Consider the following 13,928-nt stretch of genomic DNA (forward strand, 5'->3'; position numbering starts at 1 on the left):
TGTTTCTCTTTTTCCAAGGTGAACTGGACCCTGGACACATGATCCATGCACCGAACCCAAATAGTGGGTTTTTGTGGTGCAGAGTTTAAGGCCTTCTCTTCAAAGGTCTCCATAAAAAAGTTGGCCAACATTCCTGAAGGCAACATGACATTGCTGAAATATTGAAGGTTTCATTAATGTTTCCTTTAATAAATAGTATAAGCCCTGCTACAAGAATTATGATTATCCATGGAGATTCCATCACATGGAAGGCCCGCCAATACGGCAAAATGAGGTTGAAGATATTGAGACAACTAAATCGTCTGATCTTCCTAAAACGTTGCCGGGATAACAAGCTAATCCCACATTGTGTTAAATTTAAGCACCATTTTACTTCACAGAAAGCTCTCCGTATTTATAACCGTACGAGCTTCACCCTACTGCGATGTGTGTTCTCCTTGCCGACGAAAACAAAACCTCATAAGGGAAGCACTCAAAATACGTTCAAAGACATCAAAATAAGTTTTGACGTCTTTTTCTCCTCCCTATTCACAAATGTCCCACTCAAGGAAACTAGAGCTCATCCATGCCAATTCCCCCCCCTGATATCTCAGCCCTATTTCAGTTCACAATGAACTCAGGCTATTTCGTTTGGCAAGGAAAATTCTTCCATGGGTTCACCACTTTCCCCACTCTTGGCCAACTTCTTTATGGAGAGCTTTGAAGAGAAAGCCTTAAACTCTGCCACACAAAAACCCATTATTTGGCTTCGGTACGTGGATGATGTGTTTGCTATTTGGCCACATGGCTCAGATACACTCTACTCCTTCCTAACACACTTAAACAACCAACACCCCAGGGTCCAGTTCACCTTGGAAAAAGAGGAAAACAACACTCTCCCCTTCATAGATACTCTAATCACTCATTAGCCTGATGGATCTTTGGTTTTCTCTGTTTATAAAAAACCCACCCATACAGGGAGATACATTCACTAACAATATGGGGTTATTAAAACACTATATGACAGCGCATAATTAATCTGCTCAGATGACGATGCCCTAACCACTGAACTAAACCACATCCTCAACACTTTCTTAGCCAATGGCTACAACCCCCCCAAAATCCAAAAAATACTAAAACCAGTAAACCACAACCCCCCCCCCTCCCCCCCTCACAATAAAGATTACACTAAATCTATCACCATCCCCTACATCCGGGGCACCTCTGAGAAAATAACCAATATCCTCAAAAAATATGATCTAACTTCTTGTTATAGACCATATAAAAAGTTGGCATCCCTTATCCGCTCTATCAAAGACCAACCACTTCCCCTAGACCTACCTGGTGTATACCATGTCCCTTGCTGCTGTAAATTGTCCTACTTTGCCCAAACAGGCAGGACAGCGAATATCAGGATTTCAGAACACAAAGACTACATCCGGTTTCACCAGTACAGCCACTCTGGGCTTGCAGACCATGCAATAGAATTCGTTGGAAGAAAACTAAAATAATACACCGCAGCAAGTTCAATTAGGAAAGGTTATTAATGGAATCATCAGCAGCTCTAAAAACTTTCCAAACCTCAACAAATTTGGGTGCATGAGACTGCCTCAAATTTGGGAAACTTACATCATGAGAACTTCAGCCCAATGGGCCAAGACAACCCAATTAGCCTACTAGGCGTCACCATTAGGACTTTGGGAACAATATTAGTTTCTTGCCTTCTTCCTCATTTGCTTTTGTTAGTGCCTGTGTGCACATACCATATTTGTATGTTCCTGAAGATGGCAACGTAACGTTGCTGAAATATTGAAGGTATTCATTAGGTTCCTTTAATTAATAAACACGTTCAAATTCTAATGGTGCTGCCTTCACCATTAGAATTTGAATGTGTTGAAACGAGGGAGGGCACCTGCTCTACAACTCTGTCTCCACCAACTGACTGCAACTATACCAACATCATCTACCACCGTTTCATGCAGAGTTGTGAAGTTGCTTGACAACTTTGCATGAAAAAACCTGCTTCTCACTCCCCTACTCACACCCTCTTTATACAGTTTCCATGGATGACCTCTGGTTCTCTCCTGATCTGTCACTATTTTCTGTAGAACCTCTCCAGCATTGATCCTATAACAATCCTTTATTAACTTGTAGGTCTCTATCATATCTTCCCTCTTCCTCCTGTCCACCAGACTCTTGCAAATTGCATCTTCTCAATCTTTTCTCATACTCGATTTTCCAGATGTTAGAAACTACCTTAGTCAGTTGCCTTTGGACCCTTTCTGACATCATTTCTTCCTTCTGAAAACCAATTGACCAAATCTGGGCACAATAGTCCATGTGTGTGTGGCCTAATCAAAGCTTTATACAATGGAACAAGAATCTCCCAATGTAGGAAGTTTTTTTTTTCACTTGGTTAGACTATAAATTATAAAAATTTGTTTAATCCTTTATCCAAGTGTAAGTAAACAATGTTTGCGTCTGAAGTATCTTCAGGACAGGGGGCAACTCGTGGCAAAGGTCAACTGAGTTCACATCACTTTCCTTAGTATGCCATAATGCAAAGCACATCTCCTTGCAGACATGTATAATGCTATGCATTAAGGGAAGGGTCACTACCCAGACCGGTTTCAACCTTTATTGAGGTCTCTTCAGTGGGAGCCAGGCCCAGAGGTGATACCAAGGTTGAAGCAATGCAGACGTCATATTTCCATATGCCAGTTGCCAAAAGGTGTCACACCTTATTATTAAATTACTCTGGATTAGAGAAAGATGTAGGAAGTTTTTTTTTTCACTTGGTTAGACTATAAAACTGCCAGGCTGACTGGCCGAGTGGTTAGCGTATCCGCTCTCCAGCCAAAAGGTTGCAGATTCGAATCTCGCCATGGGCAGAGATGTTTGTGATTATGGAAATACCAGTGGTGGTGGTAGATGCTGTTGGTATAGTTGCAGTCAGTTGGTGGAGACAGAGTTGTAGAGCAGGTGCTCTCCCTCGATGAGTCTATGGTCTCCCCGGAGGTGTCAAATAATAATAATAAATTATATATTTAGTTTAATCCTTTATCCATGTGTAAGCAAAAAAGTGTATCCAAGCTTACACTTGGATAAAAGATTAAACTAAATATATGATTTTAGTTTAATCTTTCTCTTCCCCATCATCAACTGCTCTCAATCTCTCCGTGAAGTCACATTCACAAGAATGAAAGACCTTTATAAACTGCTCATTAATTATCTCCACTATATCTTCTGCAACAGCTGGCTTTATACCATTTTCTCCAATCAATGTCATCCTTCCATAATCATTCTTTCTTTTGCTGGCTACTTATCGAAAGAACTCCTTAGGATTCTTTTTGGCTTCATTAGCTAACTGCTGTTCATACCTCACTTTAGCTACCCTCACCAACCAAGTCACCCGCCTTGCTTGGTCTTTGTAATCCTCATGGAATTGGTTATTTCCGCTCCTCTTATGCTGCCTCCATAATGCCCTTTATGGAGGCAGCATTCTCTGTATCGCATGCTTAATCTCTTTATTCATCCATTTCACACCTACCTTATTTAACCTTCACACTCTTGGGAATACATTTAGACATTGCATCTACTAGATAGTTTTTGAAAATCCCCCAAGCTGCATTGATCTCTTTTCCAGCTAACTCCTCATTCCATGCTACACCTGCAAGCTGTCTCCTGAGCTCTTCCTTATTCCCCCCCCCCCCTTGTAGTTCCACATATATCCTTTTCTCACAAAGGTCCTCACACTGCAGGCAACCTCCCAGGTAATTATGCTCTTTAATTAGTATATTAGTGATATGAGAAAAGATTAAAGGGAAAGGACATGATGATTTTCATAGATTGTTCATTGTGTGCAAAGCATATTGACTGTCAATTTAATATTACAAAAATTGTAGCAATTGGAATGGATATTAAAGCTGGTAGCACGGATAGGGAAGTAGCCAACAAGGTGATACAAACACCAGAGAGAGAGAGAGAGAGAGAGAGTAGTGGAGTGGAGTGGTTCTACACGAATGAGGATGACTAGTGAAGTGCCACAGTGTTCTGTTCAAGCGTCACTATTCTTTAATGGGAAAAGATTAAATGACATGACATGATGATTTACATAGATTGGCATTGTGTGCAAAGCATAATGATTGTCAATTTAATATTGCAAAATGTCAGGTTATGCACTTCAAGTTGAAAAGGTTACATACTCTGTATCACATTGATGGTGCTGAATTGCAAGAAATTGATGAGGACAGCGGGGGAGGGGATAATGGTGGGCAGTGCTGCAGTTCAGAGGGCACATTGTAAAAGTTGTTAAAATATCCCAAAGGAAATGGATGTTGAAAAACTCACTAACAAGTAAAAATAGGGAGGTTATTGTCCCTCTTTATAAGGCTATGATTCATCTGCATCTTCACCACTGTGTACAGATTTGGTCACCTGGGCTTCTTTGAGATCAAGAGGTGGAGAGGATTCAGAGATAAATAACTAAGCTGATGACAAGTCTGTGTGCAAGTTGCAAAGTTCAGCTGATAGGCAGAAAACAGGGGACATGATAGAAACTTATAAGATATTAAAGGGTTCTATAAGTTGGACACACAGATATATGATGAACACAGAAAGAACTAGAGGTCACCCATGGAGGGTGTGTAAGAGTGTGGTTAGTAAAGGTGTGCAGAGTGGGTTTTTGCTTGGAGTGTGGTGAGTGAGTGGGAATGGATTGCCAGAATTAGTTGTGAGTGCTCTGACAATGAATGTGTTAAGGGCACATGATAGGTATTGTGCATATAAAAGTGAGTATGGGTCTCCCTCAATGAGTCTATTGATTCCAGTGATACCCAAGAAATAATAATAATATCAGTACTTGAGGTAGAAACAGGCATTAAAACATACAGTATTGAAAAGGTAGCTGGTATAGATGACATTTGACTAGAAATGTTCAAATATAGAGGTATAAAAGTTTATAGAAGTATACAGTTACTGTACTGCATAATTTAGAAGTCGGTTAGTGGATCCAATTCTGTGATAGGAATAGAACTCTCATTGTACTCATGTAAAGAAAGGCACATAAACAGGAATTTCCCTTACTCAGGGTTCCAGATAAGATTTATGTAAGCATACTCGAGAAGAGGCTAAGAAAAATTGTGGAAGAGAAACTTGTAGAAGAACAAGTTGGGTTCAGCTAAATAGAGGTTGTCAAGATCAGATTTTCACTCTAAGACAAACGGTTGAGAAATCATGGGAAAATAACACAGATCTGTATTTAACTCAAAAAAATATAATGTTATGTTCCTAAATAAATGTCATGACTCTTGAGGATCCCTTAACCGAACTGAATAATTGATTGGTGGACAAGGACTGAAATTTATGGGCCACATTGCACAAGTTGTGAAGACGTCACATCAGATAATGGCAATGATGTGGAGAACCCAGACATGCAGAAATAGAGGTTATGATGCCATCGTATAAGACCTTGATCAAGCCTCATATGGATTATTGTGCACAGATTTGGTTGCCAGATTTTCATGGTGGCGAGGATATGTTGAAAAGGGTCCAGAGAAGATTCACAAAAAAGTGCTCAGTAATCTTGGAATGTGGAATACAAGGACAGTTTGAGAGAATGTAAGTTTCAAAGCTTTGTGAATAGGAGGAAGAGGGGATATGATTGAGACATATAAGCTAGTCAGGTTATCAGGTTGATTGACATGGAAGAGATTTTTCATAGAACGAGAAGGGGAGGTAGAACAAGAGCAATCACTGGAAACTATATAAGGAGGGTGGGAGCAGAGATGTGAGGAGCAGTTTTTTTTTTATCGAGAGTGGTTGGTGAGTGGAATACGTTGCCTGAGTGTGTTGTGAATGTAGACACATTGAATCACTTTAAGGCACAGTTGGATGAGCATTGTGTGCAATAGTGTCTACCTCCCACGATGAGTCTCTGACTCCATGGAGGTCAGATGTTAATAATAATAATAATTGCTGTATCAAATTTGTGATTAAAAATAGCAATAAAATTGATACTGAAAATGGGTGCTAATAGTGAAAACATCAGCTACATCCTGAATGGGGAAAAAAATGGCAGGTAAATTTTTTGAAACAGACAGTAGAATAAGCAAAGCTGGTATGGTAAGAAGTCAGTTGAATAAATTTATATGGAATAAGAGATACAAGAGAGTATTAATATCATTTTAAACTAATGAACCAGAGAGTTGGGTTAGAAATAAAAACAGATTATAGACTGGAGATCACAGATATTGGTACTCTGAGAAAAATTAGGAAGTAAACAATCATTGGCAGGCATATTAAAAACAAGGATGTTAAGAACTTAACATTATTAGCATTCAGGAGCGTGTACGCATGCATGTGTGTGAGAGAGACAGAATGGATAGGAAAGGTTGGTAAACTGGTGTTTGATGCTAGAATGGCAGAAAAAAATATTTACAGAAAGTAGCAGATCTAGATGGATTTATGCAGTTTGAAGCTCCTTAGAAGTCCAATATAAGATTTGACAATATTAGAATCCTAACAATAACAGATTAATTTGGAAGAAAATTTCATTAAGAAATTAGCATAGTTCTATCATAATATTCTCCACACCCCTTGATGATACATATCAGTAATTGATGATGATATTATCAGTAATAACATTTATTTCTTGTGTTCCATAGAATTTATTATTATTAATATCTGACCTCAGTGGGGTCCAAGGACTCATTACAGATGGCCCAGACTGTCATGCAAAAGATCACTAAACCTTGTCTTCAATCCATTCACAGTTTCTGCACTCTAAATTAAAGATACCAAGAAATTATATACACTTGGATCTCTTTTTATGTGGTTATGTACCGTTGTACATAATGAACAGCGTGTTGCAGCACATTTTGGCGTAATGTGAGTAACGTGTAAGTGGTGAGTGTCCGTGAAGTTTAATTTTGCATGTGAGTAAGTGTTTGTCTTTTCATTATCGTAAGTCTAAATTTTGCTAATTTTTATTTTAAAGATTTAATTTAGCCCAATGGAAAGAAAATAAAAAAAACATCAAAGAAAAGCAATTTCTTTGGAAATTGCAATTTTAGATCGCTTAGCAAAAGGAGAGGGATCTACGGCGATTGGTAAACATTTTAATTTAGGCGACTCTACTATAAGAGCAATTAAAAAGAATGAAGTTGCAATAAGAAAATCTGTCATTTCTGGCACAAAAACTAAGTGCCAAATTATCATCGTACTCAAGAGATGCTTTATTAAAAAAAAACGGAATGAATGCTCGTAATTTGGATTGAAGAATTAACTGAAAGAAGAATTGGAAGTTTATTTTTCATTTGGTTAGACTATAATAAATTTAGTTTAATCCTTTATCCAAGTGTAAGTAAACAAAGTTTGCACCTGTCTGGGTAGTGGCCCTTTCCTTAATGCATAGCAGTATACATGTCCGCAAGGAGATGTGCTTTGCATTATGGGAGATACTGAGACAAGGAGTGATGAGAGCTTGGTCCACCTTTGCTCGGAGTTGCCTGGTGTTGCACTACCTTTCCTCAGTCCTGAAGATGATGATATTTTCAGGCACAAACTTTGTTTGCTTACACTTGGATAAAGGATTAAACTAAATTTATTATATCAAAGAAGAATTCCTATAAGTGGTTATTTAATAAACAAAAAGCTCTTCGGTTTTATGAACAGATGAAGCAATTAGAGCCATTTACTTCTGCTTCCCAGGCTGATAAAGAATTTTCGGCTAGCAAAGGATGGCTAACAAGGTTTTTAAAAAGAAATGCACTTCATAACGTCAAGATTACAAGCGAGGTTGCAGCAGCAGATGAAGAAGCAGTCAAAAATTTTCAAGAGAAGTTAGCCAAAATTATTGATGGTGGATATTGTCCCGATCAAGTGTTTAACGCTGACGAAACAGGATTGTTTTGAAAAAAATTGCCTAGTCAAACTTACATTGCAAAGTCTGAGAAAAAAGCAAGTGGGTTTAAAGCAAGCAAAGATTGAGTAATGTTGTTACTTTGTAGCAGTGCATCAGGGGATCGAATGTTGAAACTCCTTCTAGTAAATTGATCTCTATGACCATGTGCTCTAAAAGGCAAAGATCTAAAACAGATCTGGTACATTGGATGGTGAATACAAAGGCCTGGGTGACAAATGCTGTATTTACTGAATGGTTCAATAATTGTTTTGTACCAGAAATGGAAACATATATGAAGCAAAAAGCTTTCGATTTTAAAATTTTATTAATTGTTGACAATGCACCAAGTCATCCACATTTAGAACATCTAAATGTGCTGGTAGTGTTTTTTCCAGCCAGTACAACAAGCATTATTCTGCCATCAGATCAAGGCATAATTGCTACTTTTAAAAAATATTATGTTAAGAACACCTTTCAATTTATATTGGATAAACTAGAAAATTAATTATTAACAGTAACCGATGTTTGGAAAAAAGTTTCTATTTTGGACTGCTTAAATCATGTTGTATTATGTTATCACTGAAATAAGACCACAAACTTTAAAACGCCTGCTGGAAAGCAGCTTGGCCTGGATGTGTTGCAAACAGTGCAACCATTCAAACATCTGCATTATCAGCTGAAATCATTACTTTGGCACATGAAATTGGTGGAGAAGGGTTTGATACATTTAGCCAGAATGATGTAGGCGAATTGCTTGTGGATAATGCCTGAAGTGACGATGATATTATTGGATATCGATTAACTTTAGATATAGTTGAAGATCCAGAAAACGACAGTGAAGCGGAAGAAAAACCTGTCCCCATCACTGCATATATAATTTAAGAAGGTCTTGAGCAATAAATTGGAAAATCATTTTCTTGTTAATGACACAAATTCTGAACGAGCCTTTAAATTCCAACGTGAGCTGAAGAACTGTATGTCTGGATATCACGAGCTGTATAAAAAATTATTAAAATCATCATCGCAAAGTTTAATCACTGATTACATTGTCAGAAGAGAAAAATCAGCACAGAATGAGGGTGAAGCTAATTCTTTTTGTGAAGAACCATTGCTTTTACCATACAGATCTGATATGCTGACTATCTCTTCTGGTGATGAAAGTGATTTCGAACCAGTTTGCAAATGTTGTCATATATTGTCTAATAGCAATGATAATTCTGATGAAAAAATGTAAAAAAAAATTTTTACTTTGTAATAAAATTAAATGAATAAAGCTTTAAAACAAACTTAGGCATTCTTATTTTCCTGAATTTTTATAAACTTTTTTATGCGATTTTAGTTTTATTTTAATTCATTGCTTCAGTTTTATGCAGTTTTAGAAAATTATGGAACGTATCCCTAATTTTTCAACGTAAGTTAGATCTTTTCTGTACGATTTTTTATATGCGGTTTTCTGTGGAACATATCTACCACATAAAAAGAGACATGACTACTTGGTTTAATCCTTTATCTAAGTGTAAGCAAACAAAGTGCACCTGAATTATAATAAGGACTAGGGCAACTTGTATATATACATCTTGTATATATACAAGATGACTTCACATCACTTGCCTTAGTATCCCATAATGCAAAGCACCTATCCTTACAGGTATGTATAATGTTATGCATTATGGGAAGGGTCACTACCCAGACTGGTTTTGACCTTTATTGAGGTCTCGTCAGTGAGAGCCAGACCCAGAGGTCATACTAAGGTTGAAGTAATACAGAACTCATATACTAAGGCAAGTGATGTGAAGTCATTAGCTTCTATATATACGAGTTGGCGTAGTCTTGATTATATTTCAGGTGCAAACTTTTGCTTTACACTTGGATGAAGAATTAAACCAAGTATATAATTTCTTGGTATCTTTAATTTATACTATAACCAAGTGGAAAACTTCCAGTTTCTGCACTCACCACACTTTCACACAATCCATTTCACTCTCCAAAGAACCTGCTCACACCCTCCTTATACAGCTTCCACGGATGGTATGTTGTTCTACTATTGTGTCCCTCTACTCTATGAAAAATCTCCCCCGTTAAACTGGTAACAACTTCACACCAACTTGTATGTCTCAGTCATATAGCCTGTTTGTCATTTATTTACAGTGTTCTGCAAGTTGCATTTCCTCAATTTCTCCACACGTCCAACAGTCTGTAGACCTGACATTGATCATCCCATTGAAAACCAGGCATTGAAATCTGTGCACAGTAGTCCATATGTGGCCTGGTCAAAGTCTTATACAAGGAAACCATAACCTCTTTGCTTCTGTATGTCATTGTCTTCTTCATTATTGCCATAATCTTTTTATACATATAATATCTGGTCCACACACCAAAGGCCGCAAGACCTATAGCACACTAGTGCCATGTGTGGGCAAGAGAAATAGAAGAAAGGAGGAATCTGTTCACATTTTTCTTGAACAGCTGAGGGTTGTAATCTTTGGGGAAGGCAGGTGCTGTTCCAAAGGACAGAAGTAGATGAAATAAAAGAAAAGCATGTGAAGATGGTTCATTGAGTTTTACGATAGGCTGTAAAAGGGTGTTGGTTAGCAGTGGCTCTTGTTATAATGATTTTAGAGGAGAATAATGACCAATTTAGCAGGGAGCACTATCCATAAAAATATCTGTAGAAGTGGCAGAAGGCAGAAACTGAATGTCTGTGAGAGAGATGGATCATTAATTAGCCGAATTGCCCTCTTCTGGATAGAATTGAGCAATCTTAGAGAGGATTTCACCATCCCAAATATGGGAACAATATTCCATAACTGGGTGGATTTGGGCTTTGTATAGAGTTAGTAGGTGTGAAGTAGTGTCTTGTGTGAAAAAAGTACAAGTTTTTTGGCAACTGCAGAAGCTATAGTTGAAATATGGGTGTGCCAGGAAAGATTGTAGGTGCAAGTCAATCCAAAAAGAGAAATCTGATTGTATTTGGATATCTCAGTATTACTGAAGGTAAGGGGACAAGCTCTTTCTTGTGAGAGATTAGACAGAACTGAGTTTTGATGGCATTGAAGTTTAAAAGGTTGTCCTTGCCCTACTATATAGCTAAGAGATCTGAGTTCAGGTCCCAGGTTGTGGTAGCTCTTAAGGATTCTAATACTTGAGTACTAACAGGTTTGTCAAATAAAAAGGAGGAATGGAGCATACTATCATCAGAAAATTTATGTATAGGATTGGAAGTCTGTGAGAGGGGGTCATTTATATACAAGAGGAAGAGGGTTGGTGAAAGAACAGAACCCTGGAATACTCGTGCATTGGTGGGGAAATCTGAGGAGAGTAAGCTGTATACCATTACAAGTAGTGAGCGACTAGTGAGAAAGCGATCCACTTGCAGAGTGGGGGAAGGCAGTTTGGTGAGTAGACCCCTGTGCCAAGCCCGATCAAATGCCTTTGAAATGTTGAGGGCAACCACATGAGTTTCTCCAAATTTCTCCATGGCCTGAGGTCATAGGGGATGGTGAAAGCAAGATCAGCTGTAGATCTTGAGTAGTGGAATCCATACTGCTGGTCACTGATTAGTTAGTCTGTCTCTAGATGGTTCAAGAGGTGGTTGTTGATGACAATTTTTGAGAGAACAGAAGTAAGAGTAATTGGTCAGTAGTTCATTAGTTGACTTTTATTTCCTTTCTTTGGGATGAGCTGAATGTGGACCTGTTTCCATGTTGTTGAGTAGATGCCAGTTGAATAGAATAGATTAGGCCACAAGAGGCACCCTTGTGATGCCAAAGGACATGATATTATGAACTGGTGGGTGTAGGTTGTTCTACAACAAAAGAGACTTAAATGAGGTTTTGGTCCGAGTTTCATAGAGGAGAGCTGACGACCACAGTATACCTGGAAGGGGAGATTTTTAAGAAGGGGGTCAAGTGTGTTGGCAAATTGGAGGGGATTGTCTGGTGAGTAGATTGATGATATGAGATAGGTCATTGCTGATGGCAAACACCTCAGCATCTCTGCCTGCTTGATCAGTGACACTGGAGATGGGGGAGCCAGTATGTTGTGGACATTGAAGTTCTCAACATACTGGCATACCTCAACATAGTGAAAGGATGACCTCACTATTGGGGTACTTAGACTGCAGAAAGTCGAGCCTTAGAGAGAGAGAGAGAGTTGAAGAGGTCAAAGTTTGGAGAGCGATAGAGGGAGCATATGAAAAGGACAGGTTGATTTGGTAGAGAAATTTTGAGCCAAAGTAGATCAAACAGTGGGGATTCAAGGATTTGCAGTCTCTGGCATGGTATGTCAGTTCTCACAAATGCACAAGTGTCACCCTTGTGGCAAAAAGAGATATGTAATGTGTGGTTTCGGTATGCAATGGCTGTTGAGGTTGCCATTTGCTGTTCTGAAAGGTATAGTAAAGTCTTTCTGGTATAGATGACTGTAGGTGGTGGTGTTGCACATCATTTATGTTGCTGTTTATTAGGCCACAAGTGTTGAAGTGGATGTGGAAACTTTTTTTTTTGGTAAGAATTAGTGTTTGTTGGTTGTTTGATTGGATTTGTTGTATTTTATAATTTTTGGTTGAATTTTTGATGTTTTTTGTGTTTTTTTTTTTCAATGTTTTATGTGGGAGAATTTTTAGATCTGCAGTAAGTTCATTGTGTTTAGTGAGGAAGAGATAAAATGGAAGTGGGGCATGCAGTGAGAGATGACAGGCTCGTAAACATGCTGCCCACAGAGAGGAGAGTCAGTCTCCTGTCCATAGATGGTCTTGACAGCTCCTCCTACAGCCACAGTATTTGGTCTCCCTCCAGTCACGAACTGGCACAATACGCTGTTGCTTAGTCTTATTCTCTCCTCCTCCTCCTCCTCCCTTGTGAAGTAAAGCAATTTTTCCCACTTTTCACTCTTTTGGGACTTTTCCTGTTGCAAGACTTGTGTTAAACAGGTAGTGTGCCAGTGATATCATTAACATGGAGCATTCCCTTAAGACACCTGACAATATATCCGATGATAATTTCATTATCATCGGATATATTGTCAGGTCCTATTAACATCAGGTTTATTTACTCAATTCCTCATATACACTCTGCTCATTCACCATCAGTCCCTCCTCCACCATACCCTCTACACCCTAGCACATTTTTACATTAACCATTTTAGAGCAAATGTTTTGGCTCAGCTCATCCTTGATCCACCACTGGTATTTATGCATTATAATATCTTTAATTTTTGTAGGGAATTATCATACAGTTATTGTTTAAGGGGAAAAAAATCATAAAATATAACGAATTTTTTAAATTGAAAAGTGTGAATTTTAGTTTCAAGTAGATATATACAGTGGAATTTAATAGATTACATTGATATAATTGAAATCTTTATTATTAAAAGGCCAAGAAGTTTGTTTGTTTTTTAGGCTCTTGTTAATAATCCGAAAATTCAAATCACACCTGATGGAAAGTATGCCTTTAAACCAGCTTTTAACATCAAAGATAAAAAGACTCTATTAAGGCTACTTGATAAACATGATCAAAGAGGATTGGGTGGTATTTCACTAGAAGATGTTAAGGAATCACTACCCAACTCAGAAAAAGCTTTAAAGGTGAGAAAGCTATTGACTGATATAGTATTCTAGAATAATCATCTTTATTTATAGCAAACTTTTTATAGACATATCTCTTTTATCTTTATCGTTCCTTTCCTTTAATATTATATGGTGATCAGCATTTGTATTGATGAATTATGGAGACTACAACTGTGTTAAGAATAATTTCCTGATATTTTGACCTTCATATTTAGGTCATCATTTGGATTTTAAGGAATGACGATGGTAAAGAGTTCACTGAACCAGTCGATATAGTGGAGTTACTGAGCGCGCACTTTGCAAAAGTATATCATCCAGGTGGTGACGTTGAAAAAATGAAGGAACCATTAGTTTATATGGGAATTGTGATGAATGAAGTGGAGGTGAATAGTCTATTACAGAACCTTAATGTGAATACATCTGTGGGATTGGATGGTATACCGGCACGGGTCTTGCATGAAGCGGCTAATGAATTATCAG

At 38.0% G+C, this 13,928-nt stretch overlaps 1 protein-coding gene across 1 annotated transcript in view; it reads left to right on the plus strand.

The window, feature by feature from the left end:
* TfIIEbeta (transcription factor IIEbeta) overlaps positions 1–13,928 on the plus strand; it is a 149,649-nt gene that overhangs the window by 65,220 nt on the left and 70,501 nt on the right. Inside the window, exon 5 of the mRNA XM_090412713.1 lies at positions 13,281–13,466. Coding sequence (XP_090268839.1) covers positions 13,281–13,466 — 186 coding nt within the window. The remainder of the gene's footprint in view (positions 1–13,280; positions 13,467–13,928) is intronic.

The sequence above is a fragment of the Typopeltis vanoorti genome, chromosome 23, assembly GCF_054136105.1.
Source record: "Typopeltis vanoorti isolate ZY-2024b chromosome 23, IOZ_Tvanoo_1.0, whole genome shotgun sequence".
NCBI classification, from domain to species: domain Eukaryota; kingdom Metazoa; phylum Arthropoda; class Arachnida; order Uropygi; family Thelyphonidae; genus Typopeltis; species Typopeltis vanoorti.